Source organism: Podarcis pityusensis (genome assembly GCF_964106645.2).
Source record: "Podarcis pityusensis genome assembly, chromosome: 12".
NCBI lineage: Eukaryota > Metazoa > Chordata > Lepidosauria > Squamata > Lacertidae > Podarcis > Podarcis pityusensis.
This window is the reverse complement of record NC_138037.1, coordinates 8,663,752-8,678,335: the sequence shown is the minus strand read 5'-3', so window position 1 is coordinate 8,678,335 and position 14,584 is coordinate 8,663,752. Positions and strand designations below refer to the sequence as shown.

The window sequence follows — 14,584 nt, the reverse complement described above, 5'->3', positions numbered from 1 at the left end:
CAAACCATTTTTAAAAAAAGATTCACGCAGTGCTAAACTACCTATTTAGTTGGTCTCTAGAACATGTAGTTGGTCTCTAGAACAACTTGGAATACTTTTCCAGTATTGGATCAGAAATGTCTCCAGGTTCACCTGACTTTCTAACACATGCTCACATATACATTACATGGCCCTTACAGTTACATTGATTACAACTTTGAAAATGAGAAATTTGATCAACACTGTATCCATTCATTGTATTATTACAAATGGAAATTTTGTTATGCAACAGAGTTTTGTTTAAAAAAAAAAAACCACACACACCCTCCATTGGAAATATAAACATTCATATTGTAATATAAAAACTATGTATCTTTATACATGCATGCGTAGTTGATTTTCTGTTACTTTAGCATCAAGTTTTCAGAGCACACTTAGAAACTAACACAAACTGTATGTAAACCATTGTTTTCTTAAGTCATTTTATGAGTCTGATCCTAACAAATTCTGATATAAATTAAAGAGCTTTAGCCCAAATAGTGTACATCAATATGGGTCAACTTCTTTATCAGGCTGGGAAGAATTCACTTATTCCATTGATGCAACAAGAGTGACCATTATTGACCAGTAACTGTGTCATTCTTTAAAGCCAGCCCATATTCATTTTGTGTGACATGATGACACCACATCATGAGAAGGTCTACGCCAGCTATTGGTCTGAAGCAGGCTTGCTTACCAACTGCTATCTATATGGAGCATAGGCGGTGTTATTTGCCTCCATACTATAGTGTCTAGAGCAGGAATAGGCAAACTTGGCCCTCCAGATGTTTTGGGACTACAACTACCATGATCCCTAGCTAACAGGACCAGTGGTCAGGGATGATGGGAATTGTAGTCCCAAAACATCTGGAGGGCCGAGTTTGCCTTTGCCTGGTCTAGAGTATTGAGTTTGAATGTGGGAAATTAAAGTTCAAATCCCTGTTCAACTATGAAGTTCACCGGGTGAACTTGGGCAAGCCACTTTCTCTCATCCTAAGCTACTTTAGATCTGTAGCAAAGCTAAAATGCTGAACGAATTTTTTCAAGAGGAAGAAAGCATACAAAAACTTATAAAGCAGCTCCAGAGACAGCTTATGCTGTAAATTGTCTAGTTGCAGACATGCTGCCCATCCGCAAAGTCAATATTGTATGTGGATAAATAGTCCATGAAGGTTGACTTGGCCTACTATGAAGATACCATTTGCTGTAATTAACAAGTGCTTTGGTAGGCAGGGTTTTCTCCTATTTGTGCTGTGATTTTGAGAAGGTAAGAGCAACAAAATCTCTTCTTACCTACTCCAAACCTCAGCAAAAATGAGAATTCTGGATGGCAACCTGTGAGCTTCTGGCTTTTTGTTCACCAAAAAGACCAGAGCAATTACAACTGGCAGGCAGATGTGTCAACACCTGCACATTACTAAAGCTTCACTAGTAGCAGGGGTCCACCGTTCCACTCCCCACGCTCACCATGATGAGTGTTTCATCACCCTCTGGCAATGGTGATGAGGAGACAAAGCAAACAAATAAGAATCATAAACAGCTGTAGAAACAGGCCCAACATGAAAAAAGACAGCTGCACAAGCAGTTATTTCCCGCCGCCTTTGTGCATATCAAGAAACCACCCTCTTATCTAAAAATCTACCGGGGGGGGGGAACACCCACAAAATTATATACACTAACCCCACAAGTATGAAATTTAAAATCCTCTGTTGTGTAATTCTGCAATTTCTTTTTACAGCTCACTAGCATCAAGTTAGAGGAAGTTGTGGCTGGGCATTTTGGTGGTGGGCCACTTACGCACTTGGAGCAGTTCCATCACCTGCTGCCAAAACAAGTCCCAACTTTCACTAGAACTCCGGAGGGGAACATATGTGCTGCTTGCCAACCAACCAAACCTTCATCTCCCTGGCTCCAGCTTCCAAAACCCAACACACTAATGCTGGAATAAACCCCACCTAGCACAGTGAAAGTTTATTTTGAATAAACATGCATGAGATTGCATTGAAGAGGGACACAATCCTGACTCGTGTTAGCAAGGCAATCCAACTTTGTGGATCCTAACAGGTAGTCTCCAGGAGCATAATCTGTTAAATCTGATCAGGGGCCCCATCTAGCCCTGCCTTTCTAACTGTAGCCAGTCAGCTACTTCCAGGAAGCTTATAAGCAGAGAATACAGGAGACAGTCCTCTCTTGATTGTCTCCAATATCCAGAGTTTGATGGAGAAGGTCTCTTGCTTCACTCCTTGCGTTTAATAGGTTTTTCAATTAAATCATCTGTTTCTGACAAGTGTTGGTTTATGCAACGGCTTCAACATAACACCAGTAGTGAGAAGTACTAGGAAATTTCCCTCGAGCCAGTGCAGTTGTAATGCTCTTGTATCTTAGTGGGTTTTTCTTTTCAAAATCAAATGTTCTTTCCCCACCAGTCCCTCTACTCATATGAGCATGTTTCAAACTCTAGTTTTAATCACTTAACACTAATCATGGTTTGCTAGCAAAGTTCCAACCCCAGCTAAAACAGTGGCTAGTATTAATCATGTCTGTTAGCAACCATTAACCCTGGTTAAGATCTGGCAGGGAAGGGAATCAAGCATGCCGCCCCACAGCCTGTTCCCTCTTAACCACGGTTCACATTGAACAGAACACCTTAGTACAGAGGTTGCTAGTAAGTTCTCACATTTGTTCCTCATTTTCCACTGCCACCACTATATTAATCTGTTAGACATGGGTTTATATTCCAAAAACAATGTAAACCGTACACAGTTCTGTTTTATGTAGACTGGTCTCTTTAGTAACAGGACTCCCTATTACAAGAGCATGTACAAGGAGCATGATGAACAAGACGAACGGTTTGGAAACCTGAAAAATCTGAAAGCTTCCTCACTATAGAAGGAAAAGGATTATCCAACATGGATGAATGCTTTAACTAACAGCATTAAATTGGTTTCAAAATAACGGCTTTCTTTTTTATATGATGGTGATGATGAGTATGAATGGTATGAGGGAAATCACAGAATTAAAACAAGTAAACCAAAATGAAAAGGATATCAAACCCCTACACAGCAGGATACTCTAGCCATCATGACAAAGATTATTACCTATTAGCCACACCAAACAAGCAGAGAATTGGAGCAGACACCATACACTACAGTAAAAGAGATAGCTACAACACCTTGAAAAATAAATCTGCAGCCATGAGGAAGATTATAATCTTTATTATTTTTCAGGTGACTACATTTGTACCACCAGGTTTATTTCATGTCCTTTTTTTTTAAGGACTGCCCATTGCATTTCATGCCACCACACATTGAGAGCACAGTCAATGACTTCTTTCATGCTTCACTGGTCTAAAACGCCCCTTAAATTCTGAAGTTTTGACCATCCACCTTGATCTTGGTTCAAGCCTTGCTTTTGCTGAAGAAAAAATGAAAACAGTTTGACCTGGTTTTTGAACTGGAGGGCAACGTTCAATGCATGTTATGGGTAGGATCTTTACATCCAAACTGGTACACCTTATTGCTTTCCCTGACCATTTCTAGCTGTTTCAGCGCAAAACACCTTAAACAAAAAGTCTCCAAATCAATCATTTTAATCCAGAGTTTGAAGGATGTTTACACCAGCCTCTTCCAAAAAACACAAATTCCTCAGTGCCCAAATGCCAAGATTTCAAAACCATCCTACTAAGTTCAATAAAGGTCTGCCTCCCTAGAGCTTGGACTTGGCCCAAACTCTAGCTGGCAGAGGAACAACAAGGTTACACGAGTTGCACTCAACACCAATTGGAGTAGAGACAAAACACAGAGAGGCACAAAAATGCATTCCACTTCAATAGCTATAGTGATGTCTTAATTTACTGCTGGACTGAAGCAAAACAGTTAAGTGGAGAGGTTCAAGGTGCTACACCAGAGCAGCAACCCGAGTCTACAGTGGCACAATGCTGAAAGGAATATTACAGGAAAAATTTAAAAAAAACAGCTTGCCCATTTTGTATGCAACCATTAGGACAGTATTGTGTACCCATAGAGAACAGTTTCTCACCTTTATCCTGAGAGCAAGACAGGATTTCTTCCTCTTTGGGGTTAGTCACCTGGGTGATAATGGACGGGTTGTCCATGGAAACAGAGTGCGTTTTCACCTGGCTATTTCCCTCCCAGAGGCAGGTTCGGTGTGCGTTTATGGGTTCCTTTTTATTCGTTTTCCTTTTAGGAAATCTAGAGGCAGACTTATGTGTGAAAAAAGAACTCCTCCAGGAACGAAGCCAAAAAAATATGTTATAGAAGGCAGCACGCATACAGGTCTCTTCTGTAGTGCCTTGTCCTCTTTCCTTCTTCAAAGAACGGAGGGAGTTAAAAAAAGATGGGGGAGGAGGGAACCCCAAATCCAAAGACTACCCCACCTAAAGCAAAACCCTGTACCACTCTGAGTTAAAGAAAAAACCCAGTGCCACTCCAAATCCCTACTCCAGGCACAAAAATACCCGCCTCAACAGCAACCTCAGGACAGCAGTAGAGAAAATACAGATACGGGGTCTTGGCGGCGGCTCACCTTCGCACCCCCAATTTGTCCTATGCCTCCTAAATGGCTGCCCTGAGCTGATCCCTAAAAAAAACCCCACCCCACTCGCACTCACCCCAAAGCCAAGGCTTTGTATTACCCCTCCCCCCAAAATCCCAATTCAAAACACCCTACATGTAACCCCCCCAAACCGTGCCACTGATCTATCATTTCCCCCCAAAATCCCCTTGCCCAAAAAAAGAGGGTTCAGACCCCCCTCCTCATCTGGAGGCAGCACCTTCCTCCCCCCCCCCTCTATTTAGATCCCTAAACTTACCTACCTCCCCCCTCCCGCCAGAAGAAAAAAAAATGCCCCTTTCCAGGAGGAGGAGCAAGAGGTGCTCCCCACCCCACCCAGAAAGAGCCCTCCCCCCTCCCCTCCCGTGCCCCCTCCCCTAATCAAGCCCCCACCCGCCCTGTCCTCCCCCCTTCCCCCCTCCCCTCGGGGATTATCTCATCCCTCCTTCGCCTCCTTCCCCGACGCAGCTCTGAGGGGGGGGGAGTCCGAGGGAGGGGGGAGGAGGAGGAAAAAGGGGGGGGGAGAAGAAAAAGAAGAAGAAGAAAACGGGGGAGGGAGAAGGGGAGGCAGCGCCTGCGGAGGAGGCCGGTCTCCGCGCTGCGCCACAGCAGCAGCAACAGCAGCAGCAGCCGCCTTCCCGCTCGCCTTCCCTCCTCGCTCGCCTGTCAGCGCCAGTCCCAGGCGCCGCCTCCTCCGCCTTCCCTCCCCTCAGCGCCCCACAGGCTTCGCCCGCCCCCGCTGCCTTCCCCTCAGGCCCGCCGCGCGCGGGACAGCAGCCGCCTCAGCCTCCTCCTCCTCCTCCCGTCCTCCTTGCGGCTGCGGCGTCTTCCCCTCAGGCAACAACATGGAGGCGGGAAGGAGAGCGGGCGCCTCGCGCCGGGCGGGAGGGGGGGGGCGGTTTGAACTGCGCGCGCCCGCCCGACCCGTTTCTCCCTCCCTGCCTGCCTGAGCGGTAAACAACGGGGCGTGGCCCAGCGCTGGCTGTCCGTCAAGGCGGGGGAAGGGGCTGGCCCGTCCAACCGGGGTGGGCGTTAGGGGCGGGGCTTGCGCTGATTACGTCCGAGGGGTGGGTGGACGGGGTGGGTGTGTGTGTGTGTGTGTGTGTCAGTCCTCCATATAAGGGGCGGGGGCGGGGCTTGAGCTGATAGCGTTATTGGGCCGAGGGGCGTGTTCGATCCCCGAAAAGGGCGGGGGGAATGAGTGGCGTGGGCGGGGCTTGCTTCTGATTGCGTTCTTGGGCCGAGGGGCGTGTTCGATCCTCGAAAGGGGCGGGGAAAATGAGTGGCTTGGGCGGGGCTTGCGCGGATAATGGGGACACGCTGGCTACTGCAAAGCGGGTGGTCTCGTTCAAGGGGGGGGGAAGCGTGTCTTGTCTGGGGCGGGGGGGGGGTGATGCGCCGCATAGGTTGGCAGCATACACACCCCAAGAGTCCTGGGGGACTTAAGGGCGCTGGGAATTATAGCTCTGGAGAGGCGAACTACAGTTCCCACTACAACACAGGAATCCTGGGGTAATGGTTTCAGGATATTAGGAATTGTAGCTCTGGGGAGGTGCGAACTACAGTTCCCAGGAACCTTTGGGGCGGGGGGAGGTTTGCTTTAAATTTATGATGTGTGCACAGCAAGTGGGTTTGCTCTCACCACTGACTGGTCCCTTCATCGCCCACTACCAAGCAATGCCTGATTTAAGGCTGTGCTTCTGAGCATGCACAGAATGTATTTTTTTAAAAAAACATTCTTCCCAGACTGTGTAGCATTAGTAGATTAACTGATCAGATTCCAATTAGTCCAACAATCCGTTTAAATAATTTTAGTTGATTAACTAATGTAGATTTTTCAGTTTCGTTGTTCTGTCTGGGATAATGACAATAAAAATTATCGTATCGTATTGTAATCTGTATATTTAATTTGCATATTGGTAAAAAAAAAAAAACACCAAAAAATATTTTGTAGTAGGTATCCCTTTCAGAAGAAAAATTCCTACTGTGAGACTAGGGAGAATATCTCTTCTAAAACGGAGCTTATTTTCTGCAGTTTTCATGAACAAGTTTAAAATACTGTGCATATGTTACCCAACTAATCAGGTGGCACACCATTTTATTGGATTAAAGGTAAAGGGACCCCTGACCATTAGGTCCAGTCGTGACTGACTCTGGGGTTGCGGCGCTCATCTCGCTTTATTGGCAAAGGGAGCCGGCGTACCGCTTCCGGGTCCTGTGGCCAGCATGACTAAGCCGCTTCTGGTGAACCAGAGCAGCGCACGGAAACGCCGTTTACCTTCCCGCTGGAGTGGTACCTATTTATCTACTTGCACTTTGACGTGCTTTCGAACTGCTAGGTTGGCAGGAGCAGGGACCGAACAACTGGAGCTCACCCCATCGCGGGGATTCGAACCGCCGACCTTCTGATCAGCAAGTCATAGAATCATAGAATCATAGAGTTGGAAGAGACCACAAGGGCCATCGAGTCCAACCCCCTGCCAAGCAGGAAACACCATCAGAGCACTCCTGACATATGGTTGTCAAGCCTCTGCTTAAAGACCTCTAAAGAAGGAGACTCCACCACACTCCTTGGCAGTCTTAGGCTCTGTGATTTAACCACAGCGCCACCCGCATCCCTTTTTATTGGATTAGAAGCTTTTAAATCAGTTAATCTAGCCAATTGCAGCCCTAATTTAAATATATTTGCATACCAGGTAAAAGCTCAGTATAAAAGATACTCAAGGTATATAGTAGTATATGCTGTTTTTCATTTTCTTTTGGCTTCTAGAATTTTTCAGAGAATGAAAAAAGTTCTGCTCTCATCAGGAAGAGAGGACTTTCAAAGCAGGTGTGTTGAAACTGGCCTTCCGGGTGTTGTTGGACTGCAACTCCCATAATCCCTGGTCATTGATCATGGTTTCTGGGGGTGATGGGAGTTGTAGTTCAGCAACATCTGCAAGGTTCTCCCCCCCCCCCCCCCCGTTTTAAAAAGAATATCAGCATTCAGCAGACACAGTTGCTTTGAGTTGTAGGACAGACCTGATGGGGTGGGGGAAAGGAATAATTAAAATTCCTGACATGACTTCAAAATACGTGACGTTTTCGTATTTTAAAAAATGTGTTCTTTCGACATTATGTTGAAATGAAGACACCTGCAATACTGCCTCAGGGAAGAGGCTGCTTTATTATTTCCCAGGCCCTTTTCTCTGTCCAGGTGTGTCTGTTGGCAATCATCAACCGAGTGAAACTCTCTCTGTGTGTCTCAATAATACTTCAAAACATTTCTTTTTCTCTTCCATAGGCTTTGAGTAAACCTCTGTGCGAGGATTCTTTGTTATTCTCTGTGCTTTTTCTTTTTAACGTTGACAGAGGGGATGATCCTGCTCGTTCCCAATTAATAATTGACAGTTAATTCGGTTTAGTTAGGAGAATTTCTAAAACGAAGCCTAGGACTGGAGCATGTGCAGTAGCACACACCATCCAGTTCGTGCCCTGGGAAAAACACTGTGCAAAACTAATCTTGATATAACCACACGTACAATTACATCCTAAGGGCGCAGCTGCAAATGTTTTCTTTTGGGGTGGATCCTCAGTTGCACTTTAGCAAACCGAGCCCTCCCCACCTCAAGCAAATTCCTCAGGAATAGTCTGAATATCCACATGGTACTTTTGGGGAATCCCAGGCTATGCATTCCACTCCAGAGATGGAAAGATATCTTTTGATCTGCAAATTGTTCTCTAACTTCTTCTTCTTCTTCTTCTTCTTCTTCTTCTTCTTCTTCTTCTTCTTCTTCTTCGGCGATCACTTGTAGCCAACTAAGATTGTCTTCCATAAACACGGTTTTAACAGTGAGCCCGTCGGTGACTGTGGAGGCCAATTCTGGATCCACACATCCTTCCACAGTGGGGACATTGGTTTCCGGGCAGGAGTTGATCACGGTGTGGATTTGCCAAGCGTGCCTTCCTCTTAGCACGTTTCTCCCTTGCGTCCTGAGTTCGAGTGTCTTCAAAGACCATGACACCTTTGGTAAAGGCTGTTCTCCATCTGGAGCGCTCGCAGGCCAGTGTTTTTCCAGTTGTCGGTGTTTATACTACATTTTTTAAGATTTGCCTTGAGACAGCCTTTAAACCTCTTTTGTCGAGTGTTCTCTAACAGCTCTGAACTAGTCTCCCATCTTGCACAAGCTTTGCAGATCAAGACTGGTGGAAAGGCTGGTGTCTTTCACCATTTGATTTGATTTGCTTCACCTAAGCTTAGGGGTGCTCTGTAACTGTCGCTCCCAGGCCCATCTGGCCTCAGTGGTGCCTTCTGTCAGCTTCAGCTGGTGGCCCAACTATGCCCCTATCTGGACAGGGATATCGTAACTTCTGTGGCCTCACTCTGGTAACCTATAGGGTGGGTCACTGCAATGCATCACCTCTGAAGACGGTTCAGAAACTTCATCTAGTCTTGAGATTCCTGCTTTTCAGGGGGTTGGTCTAGATGACCCCCGGGGTCCCTTCCAACTCTACCATTCTACGATTCTAAACAGGGCTGGTGAGGGGGCATGGCCTGCCGAGAGTGGGTGTCGCTCAAGAGGAGGATGTTGGCTGGAGAGAGAGAGCCCTGGGGTCTTAATTCGAGCTCCAGGCCTGAGATTATCTATCCCTCTTTTACACACACATGCACTCCTTCTCCAGACAAGCAAGAGGTATTATTTGTTAAGTCAGACGACACAGCGATTCTTCAGACAGCTCTTGTTTATTCACAGACCAGAACAGAACTGAACTGAAAGGTTCAGCCAACCTGCTTATATAGAGCTCAACTACAAAGCAACAGTAACAACTTTCTGTAACTATCCAATCACTGAACGTCACTTTCAATTCCTTATTTGCATATGCGGACCTGAGTGGAAACTATCTACAGTATCCCCCTGCTGGCCCAGGGTGAGAACTTCAGTACATAACATTATTGTAGATCTGGGACACATACCACCCAGGGAAAAACACCTGAGGAATGTGAGTAGCAGGACCAGAGAGAATATGGCCTCCTGTTTTCCCTCCTTTCCCTTCATGCTTGGAACTCCTTCCTAGACACCATAAAAAAAAAAAACATTTTGCTCGCAAAAACCTTGCTCATGACCAATTCTTCCTAGTTTCATGAACGATGTACCCTGAAATGTTGTATCCCCTAGTATTATGTATAAATTACTAGAATTTTTTTGGAGGGGAGCTACAAAATACAGGTATACTTTAGATGTTGCTCCAGTGTATGAGGTTCCCAAGTTCCATAGCTGCCAACTTTCCCCCTTTTTTAAGGGAAATACCCTTATTCACGAATAGGATTCCTCGCAAGAAAAGGGAAAAGTTGACAGCTATGTTCCCAACACATGCATGCGCTAGGTCTAGATATCGAAGAATGATGGGTCTGGCTCACACAAGAGGCCTAGAAGGAGCTCCCTCTCGGTCAGAAGCCTCTATCTGCTTGTAGTAGCTGTTGGTTCTAACAGCTGCTACAGTCAGCCGGAGTCCCATTTGCAGCGACATCCAGTTTGGTAGTCCCTGGTGCTGCAAGAAAAATCCACGCACTGCCAATTTCCACACTACTTTTGTACGTGCAGGCTAGAGCGCATTCCTCCCCCGTCATGTCGGTGCAGCGTGCAGGAATGCCACTATTTTCCTTTCCCCAAAAAAGTATTGAAAATACATCTGGAGACAAAAAAGAGTTATTTGTCGCTTCTCAGAAGAGCTGCCCTTTCTGAGCAACTTCGTGTGGTACCTGTTGCGACAAGATTTGTTTTCGATTTTTTATTTAATTTTCCAGCTTGAGTTTCCTGACACCTCCCTAGCCTGCTTTAACAGCCGGGGAGAGCTGGCTTTCAGCGATGTGCTGTGGCTTGCTTCCCAGTGCCACGGGGCATGTTTGTACCCGCGACGTAGCCCCAATTTCTCTTTTCAGTGGGAAAACAGCAAGTCATAAGGGAGAGGCAGTCGCAGACGAATGAATGAATGGAGGAGGTGGCCTCTCACGCCCGCTGGGGAAATAGTAAGGCTGTCTGAAAGGGTTGCCTTCCTCTACTGCGCAGCTGCCAGCCAATTTTGCAACCACCCCTTCCAGCAGTGGCGAAAACTTGAGCATGTTGACGCTTTGCCTACTTGTGCAATGGAGGCTTTTAAACATTGACGGGGGGCACTTGTAGCGGGGGAAAGGCAGCAAGCTATAAAAGGTAAAAAGGTAAAGGAATCCTGGACGGTTAAGTCCAGTCAAAGGCGACTACAGTGGTACCTTGGTCCTCAAACGCCTTGGTACTCAAACAACTTGGAACCCAAACACTGCAAACCCGAAATTAAGTGTTCTGGTTTGCGAACTTTTTTTGGAAGCCAAACGTGCTTCGTTTTGAGGGTCACACTTCCGATTTGAGTTCCACACTTCCCTCCGCGCTCAGAAGGCTTGCGGATAGCTGCGCGAAGCCTGGAGAGCGAGAGGGGTCGGTGCGCACCAACCCCTCTCACTCTCCAGGCTTCAGCGAAAGCCTGCATTCGCTCCATAGGACGCACACACATTTCCCCTTCATTTTCGGAGGGGGAAAAGTGTGTTCTATAGAGCAAAAAATACGGTATTTGAATCCCCAGTTTGCTTTGCACTGCAGTCCAAATCCAACAATTACCCCAGACTTTTTCTCTAGGATGCACTGCAAGAGGAAAGGACTCTCTCTCTCTCTCTCTCTCTCTCTCTCTCTCTCGCTCTCTCTCTGCACCTTTCCCAAGAATCACCTAAACGGGCTCAAGGCTGGTAGCTTTTGGCAATTTAATGCATAAACTATCCATTGGGTAATTTACATTTGTCTGGACGATGTGCTATGGGGAGGGAAACTTCTCCCTGTTGTGCCACACTCTGGGAGAGCCTTTCCCGATGTGGCAAAAGCTAAATGGAAGCAAATGCGTAAAATAAAGTAAATAAGTTAGTGCTTGACATTACTTGACCCGGGTCCGCATTCCTCCTAATCTTAATTCAGCACACAAGGGAATAAGGGAAATGGAGGCCCATTACCCAGCAGCCAGGAATTTGAAATACTGTTTAGCATTTAGATTAGCTATTAGGTGATGATGATCCCGGCTTGATCTTAGCCTGTTGGTACAATGTGAGCTGGTTCCTTCTTCCTCTACTGTTGTTAATAATAATAATAATAATAATAATAATAATAATAATAAATTAAACAGCTCGCTCTTCCAGTCATTCTGTCTGCAAAAGCATTTATCATTGCCTGGTAGAACGACCTCCCCTCTTCCGCGTGCGATTCTGGGGGTTCTCCAGCCACCCCCTGTGCCAGTTTGGGGGAGTGGGGGGGGCAGTCGGATTCACGTATAAGCTAAACAAGCTATAGCTTAGGGCCCCACTGTCTTGGCCCCCCCCCCAAATTAAAGGAAAACAAAATGAACTTTTGTTATTGCCCAATACCAATGTGCTTGAATTATGAAGTTATGAATAAAAAATCATTTTAAGTCAGAGCTTAATAATTATTTCACTATTAATATACCGTACTTCTTCTAAATTGTATTTCACTATGAATATACTTCTTCTTAATTTCAGTTCAACAATTATTTTGATAAAATACATATTTTGTTAGGTGCTAATGGCTTGAGATACCTTTTACGTTCATAAATTACTATATAGCATATATTCAACACAAAAAACAGTGACCATTTGTTGTTGACAAAGGACAGCTGGACATATAAAGGGCCCCATTACCTTCAGTAGATTAGGGCCTCATCAAACCTAAATCTGGTCCTGGTGGGGGCATGTCGGGGGGAGGAAAGGGGGAAAACCCCATTGCACTAGTGGTGGTTATTGCGCTTAGGGCTGGAATCAGACGCAGGTCAGCATAAAAGACGCAAGGCTCCGTTGTCGGCAACAGTAACTGCACGAAACTGCTGGTTTGTTTCTGCCCATCTTTCCCTTGCAAGTCAAACCCCACCTTGCTTTCTCTTCTCTCTGTAAAGGTAAAGGGACGCCTGACCATTAGGTCCAGTCGCGGACGACTTTGGGGTTGCGGCGCTCATCTTGCTTTACTGGCCGAGGGAGCCAGCATACAGCTTCCGGGTCATGTGGCCAGCATGACTAAGCCGCTTCTGGCGAACCAGAGCAGCGCACGGAAACGCCGTTTACCTTCCCACTGGAGTGGTACCTATTTATCTACTTGCACTTTGACGTGCTTTCAAACTGCTAGGTTGGCAGGAGCAGGGACCGAGCAACGGGAGCTCATCCCGTCGCGGGGATTCGAACCGCCGACCTTCTGATCAGCAAGTCCTAGGCTCTGTGCTTTAACCCACAGCGCCACCCGCGTCCCTATCTTCTCTCTGTACTTCCACACTTTTCATTGTAAGCACCTGGTGGGCAGGGGGCCACAGTGTGATGTAGTGGTTGGAGTGTCGAACTAGGGCCTTGGGAGACCAGGGATCGAATCCCCACTCGGCCGCGAAGCTCACTGGGTGACCTTGGGCCGTTCACGGCCTCTCAGCCTAACCTACCTCACAGGGCTGTCGCGGGGATGGAACAAAGAGGGGGAGAACCTTGTGCTCCTTGGATAAGAAAGGCATGATATACAGTGGTACCTCGGGTTACAGACACTTCGGGTTACAGACGCTTTAGGTTACAGACTCCGCTAACCCAGACATAGTACCTCGGGTTAAGAACTTTGCTTCAGGATGAGAACAGAAATCGCGCGGGAGACGCCATTAACTAAAGTGGTACCTCAGGTTAGGAACAGTTTCAGGTTAAGAACGGACCTCAAGAATGGAGTAAGTTCTTAACTGTAAATCATGGGTAGGCAAACTAAGGCCCGGGGGCCCGATCTGGCCCAATCGTCTTCTAAATCCCAGCATGTTTTTACATGAGTAGAATGTTTATTTGAAATGCATCTCTGGGTTATTTGTGGGGCATTGGAATTCGTTCACACACCCCCCCCAATATAGTCCAGCCTCCCACAAGATCTGAGGGACAGTGGACCAGCCCTCTGCTGAAAAAGTTTGTTGTATAAATGCAACAGATAAGTAAATTAATTAAATAGAATTTTCCATGTATACCGTGAAGTGCCGTAGACCGCAGCAGTGCTGAAGAATAAACCGATAAGCCTGGCAAATGGATGCATGCCAACTTAAGGCAAGATTATTTTTATTTTAACCTATAGCACCACATAATGTAGAAGCTGCTGCTTGGGTGGCCCTTTATTTTTTTGCTTCCAAACCAACTGGTACACAGCCACTTGAGTTTGCTGTGACAGGGGGAAGGAAAAGCATTGTCCCTGGAGCAGGGTGGGAAGAAACTGAAAGATTGTAAGCGTTTATTATGGGTGCCTGCTGCTAGACTCTTTCCAGTAAATGGTTTGATAGATTAAGCATCTCAGCATCGCTGCAGCTATTAAATCATACAGTGTCTGCTGGCTGTATACTGCTTTGTATACTTCCAAGTGGTGAGGATTACCTCTTAATTTCCCCCTTGCAGTCCATTTATTGTTTCCCCAACAAACGCCACAACGGGGGTGGATTTCGGTAACGAGATATTGCTTGAAACAAAGTTGTGGTGAGGACATCTCTTCTTCCTTACGAAGCGCTGTTAAGAACACCAGCTTCTGAGATGCAACTGCCATTTTGGGACATATTTGGGGGCGAAAGGGAGGTGGCGGAGTAGAGAACCCCCTTTTTAGATGTGATGGGAAGAAAAGAAGAAGAAGAAGAAGAGTTTGCATTTGATATCCCGCTTTATCAATACCCGAAGGAGTCTCAAAGCAGCTAACATTCTCCTTTCCCTTCCTCCCCCACAACAAATACTCTGTGAGGTGAGTGGGGCTGAGAGACTTCAGAGAAGTGTGACTAGCCCAAGGTCACCCAGCAGCTGCATGTGGAGGAGCAGGGAATCGAACCCGGTTCACCAGATTACGAGTCCACTGCTCTTAACCACTACACCACACTGGAAAAGGAACTGAAATGCAAGTCTATCGGGTGGCATCACCCAAGTGAATCAAGAGGACAAAGC

The 14,584-nt window shown here is 46.4% G+C and overlaps 1 protein-coding gene across 1 annotated transcript in view; it reads right to left on the bottom strand.

Annotated features, from left to right (window-relative positions):
* Positions 1–4,217, bottom strand: part of CTDSPL (CTD small phosphatase like) — a 75,991-nt gene extending 71,774 nt beyond the window's left edge. The window contains exon 1 of the mRNA XM_080974323.1: positions 4,057–4,217. Coding sequence (XP_080830449.1) covers positions 4,057–4,132 — 76 coding nt within the window. The 5' untranslated portion in view covers positions 4,133–4,217. The remainder of the gene's footprint in view (positions 1–4,056) is intronic.
* Positions 4,218–14,584: the final 10,367 nt, after the last annotated feature.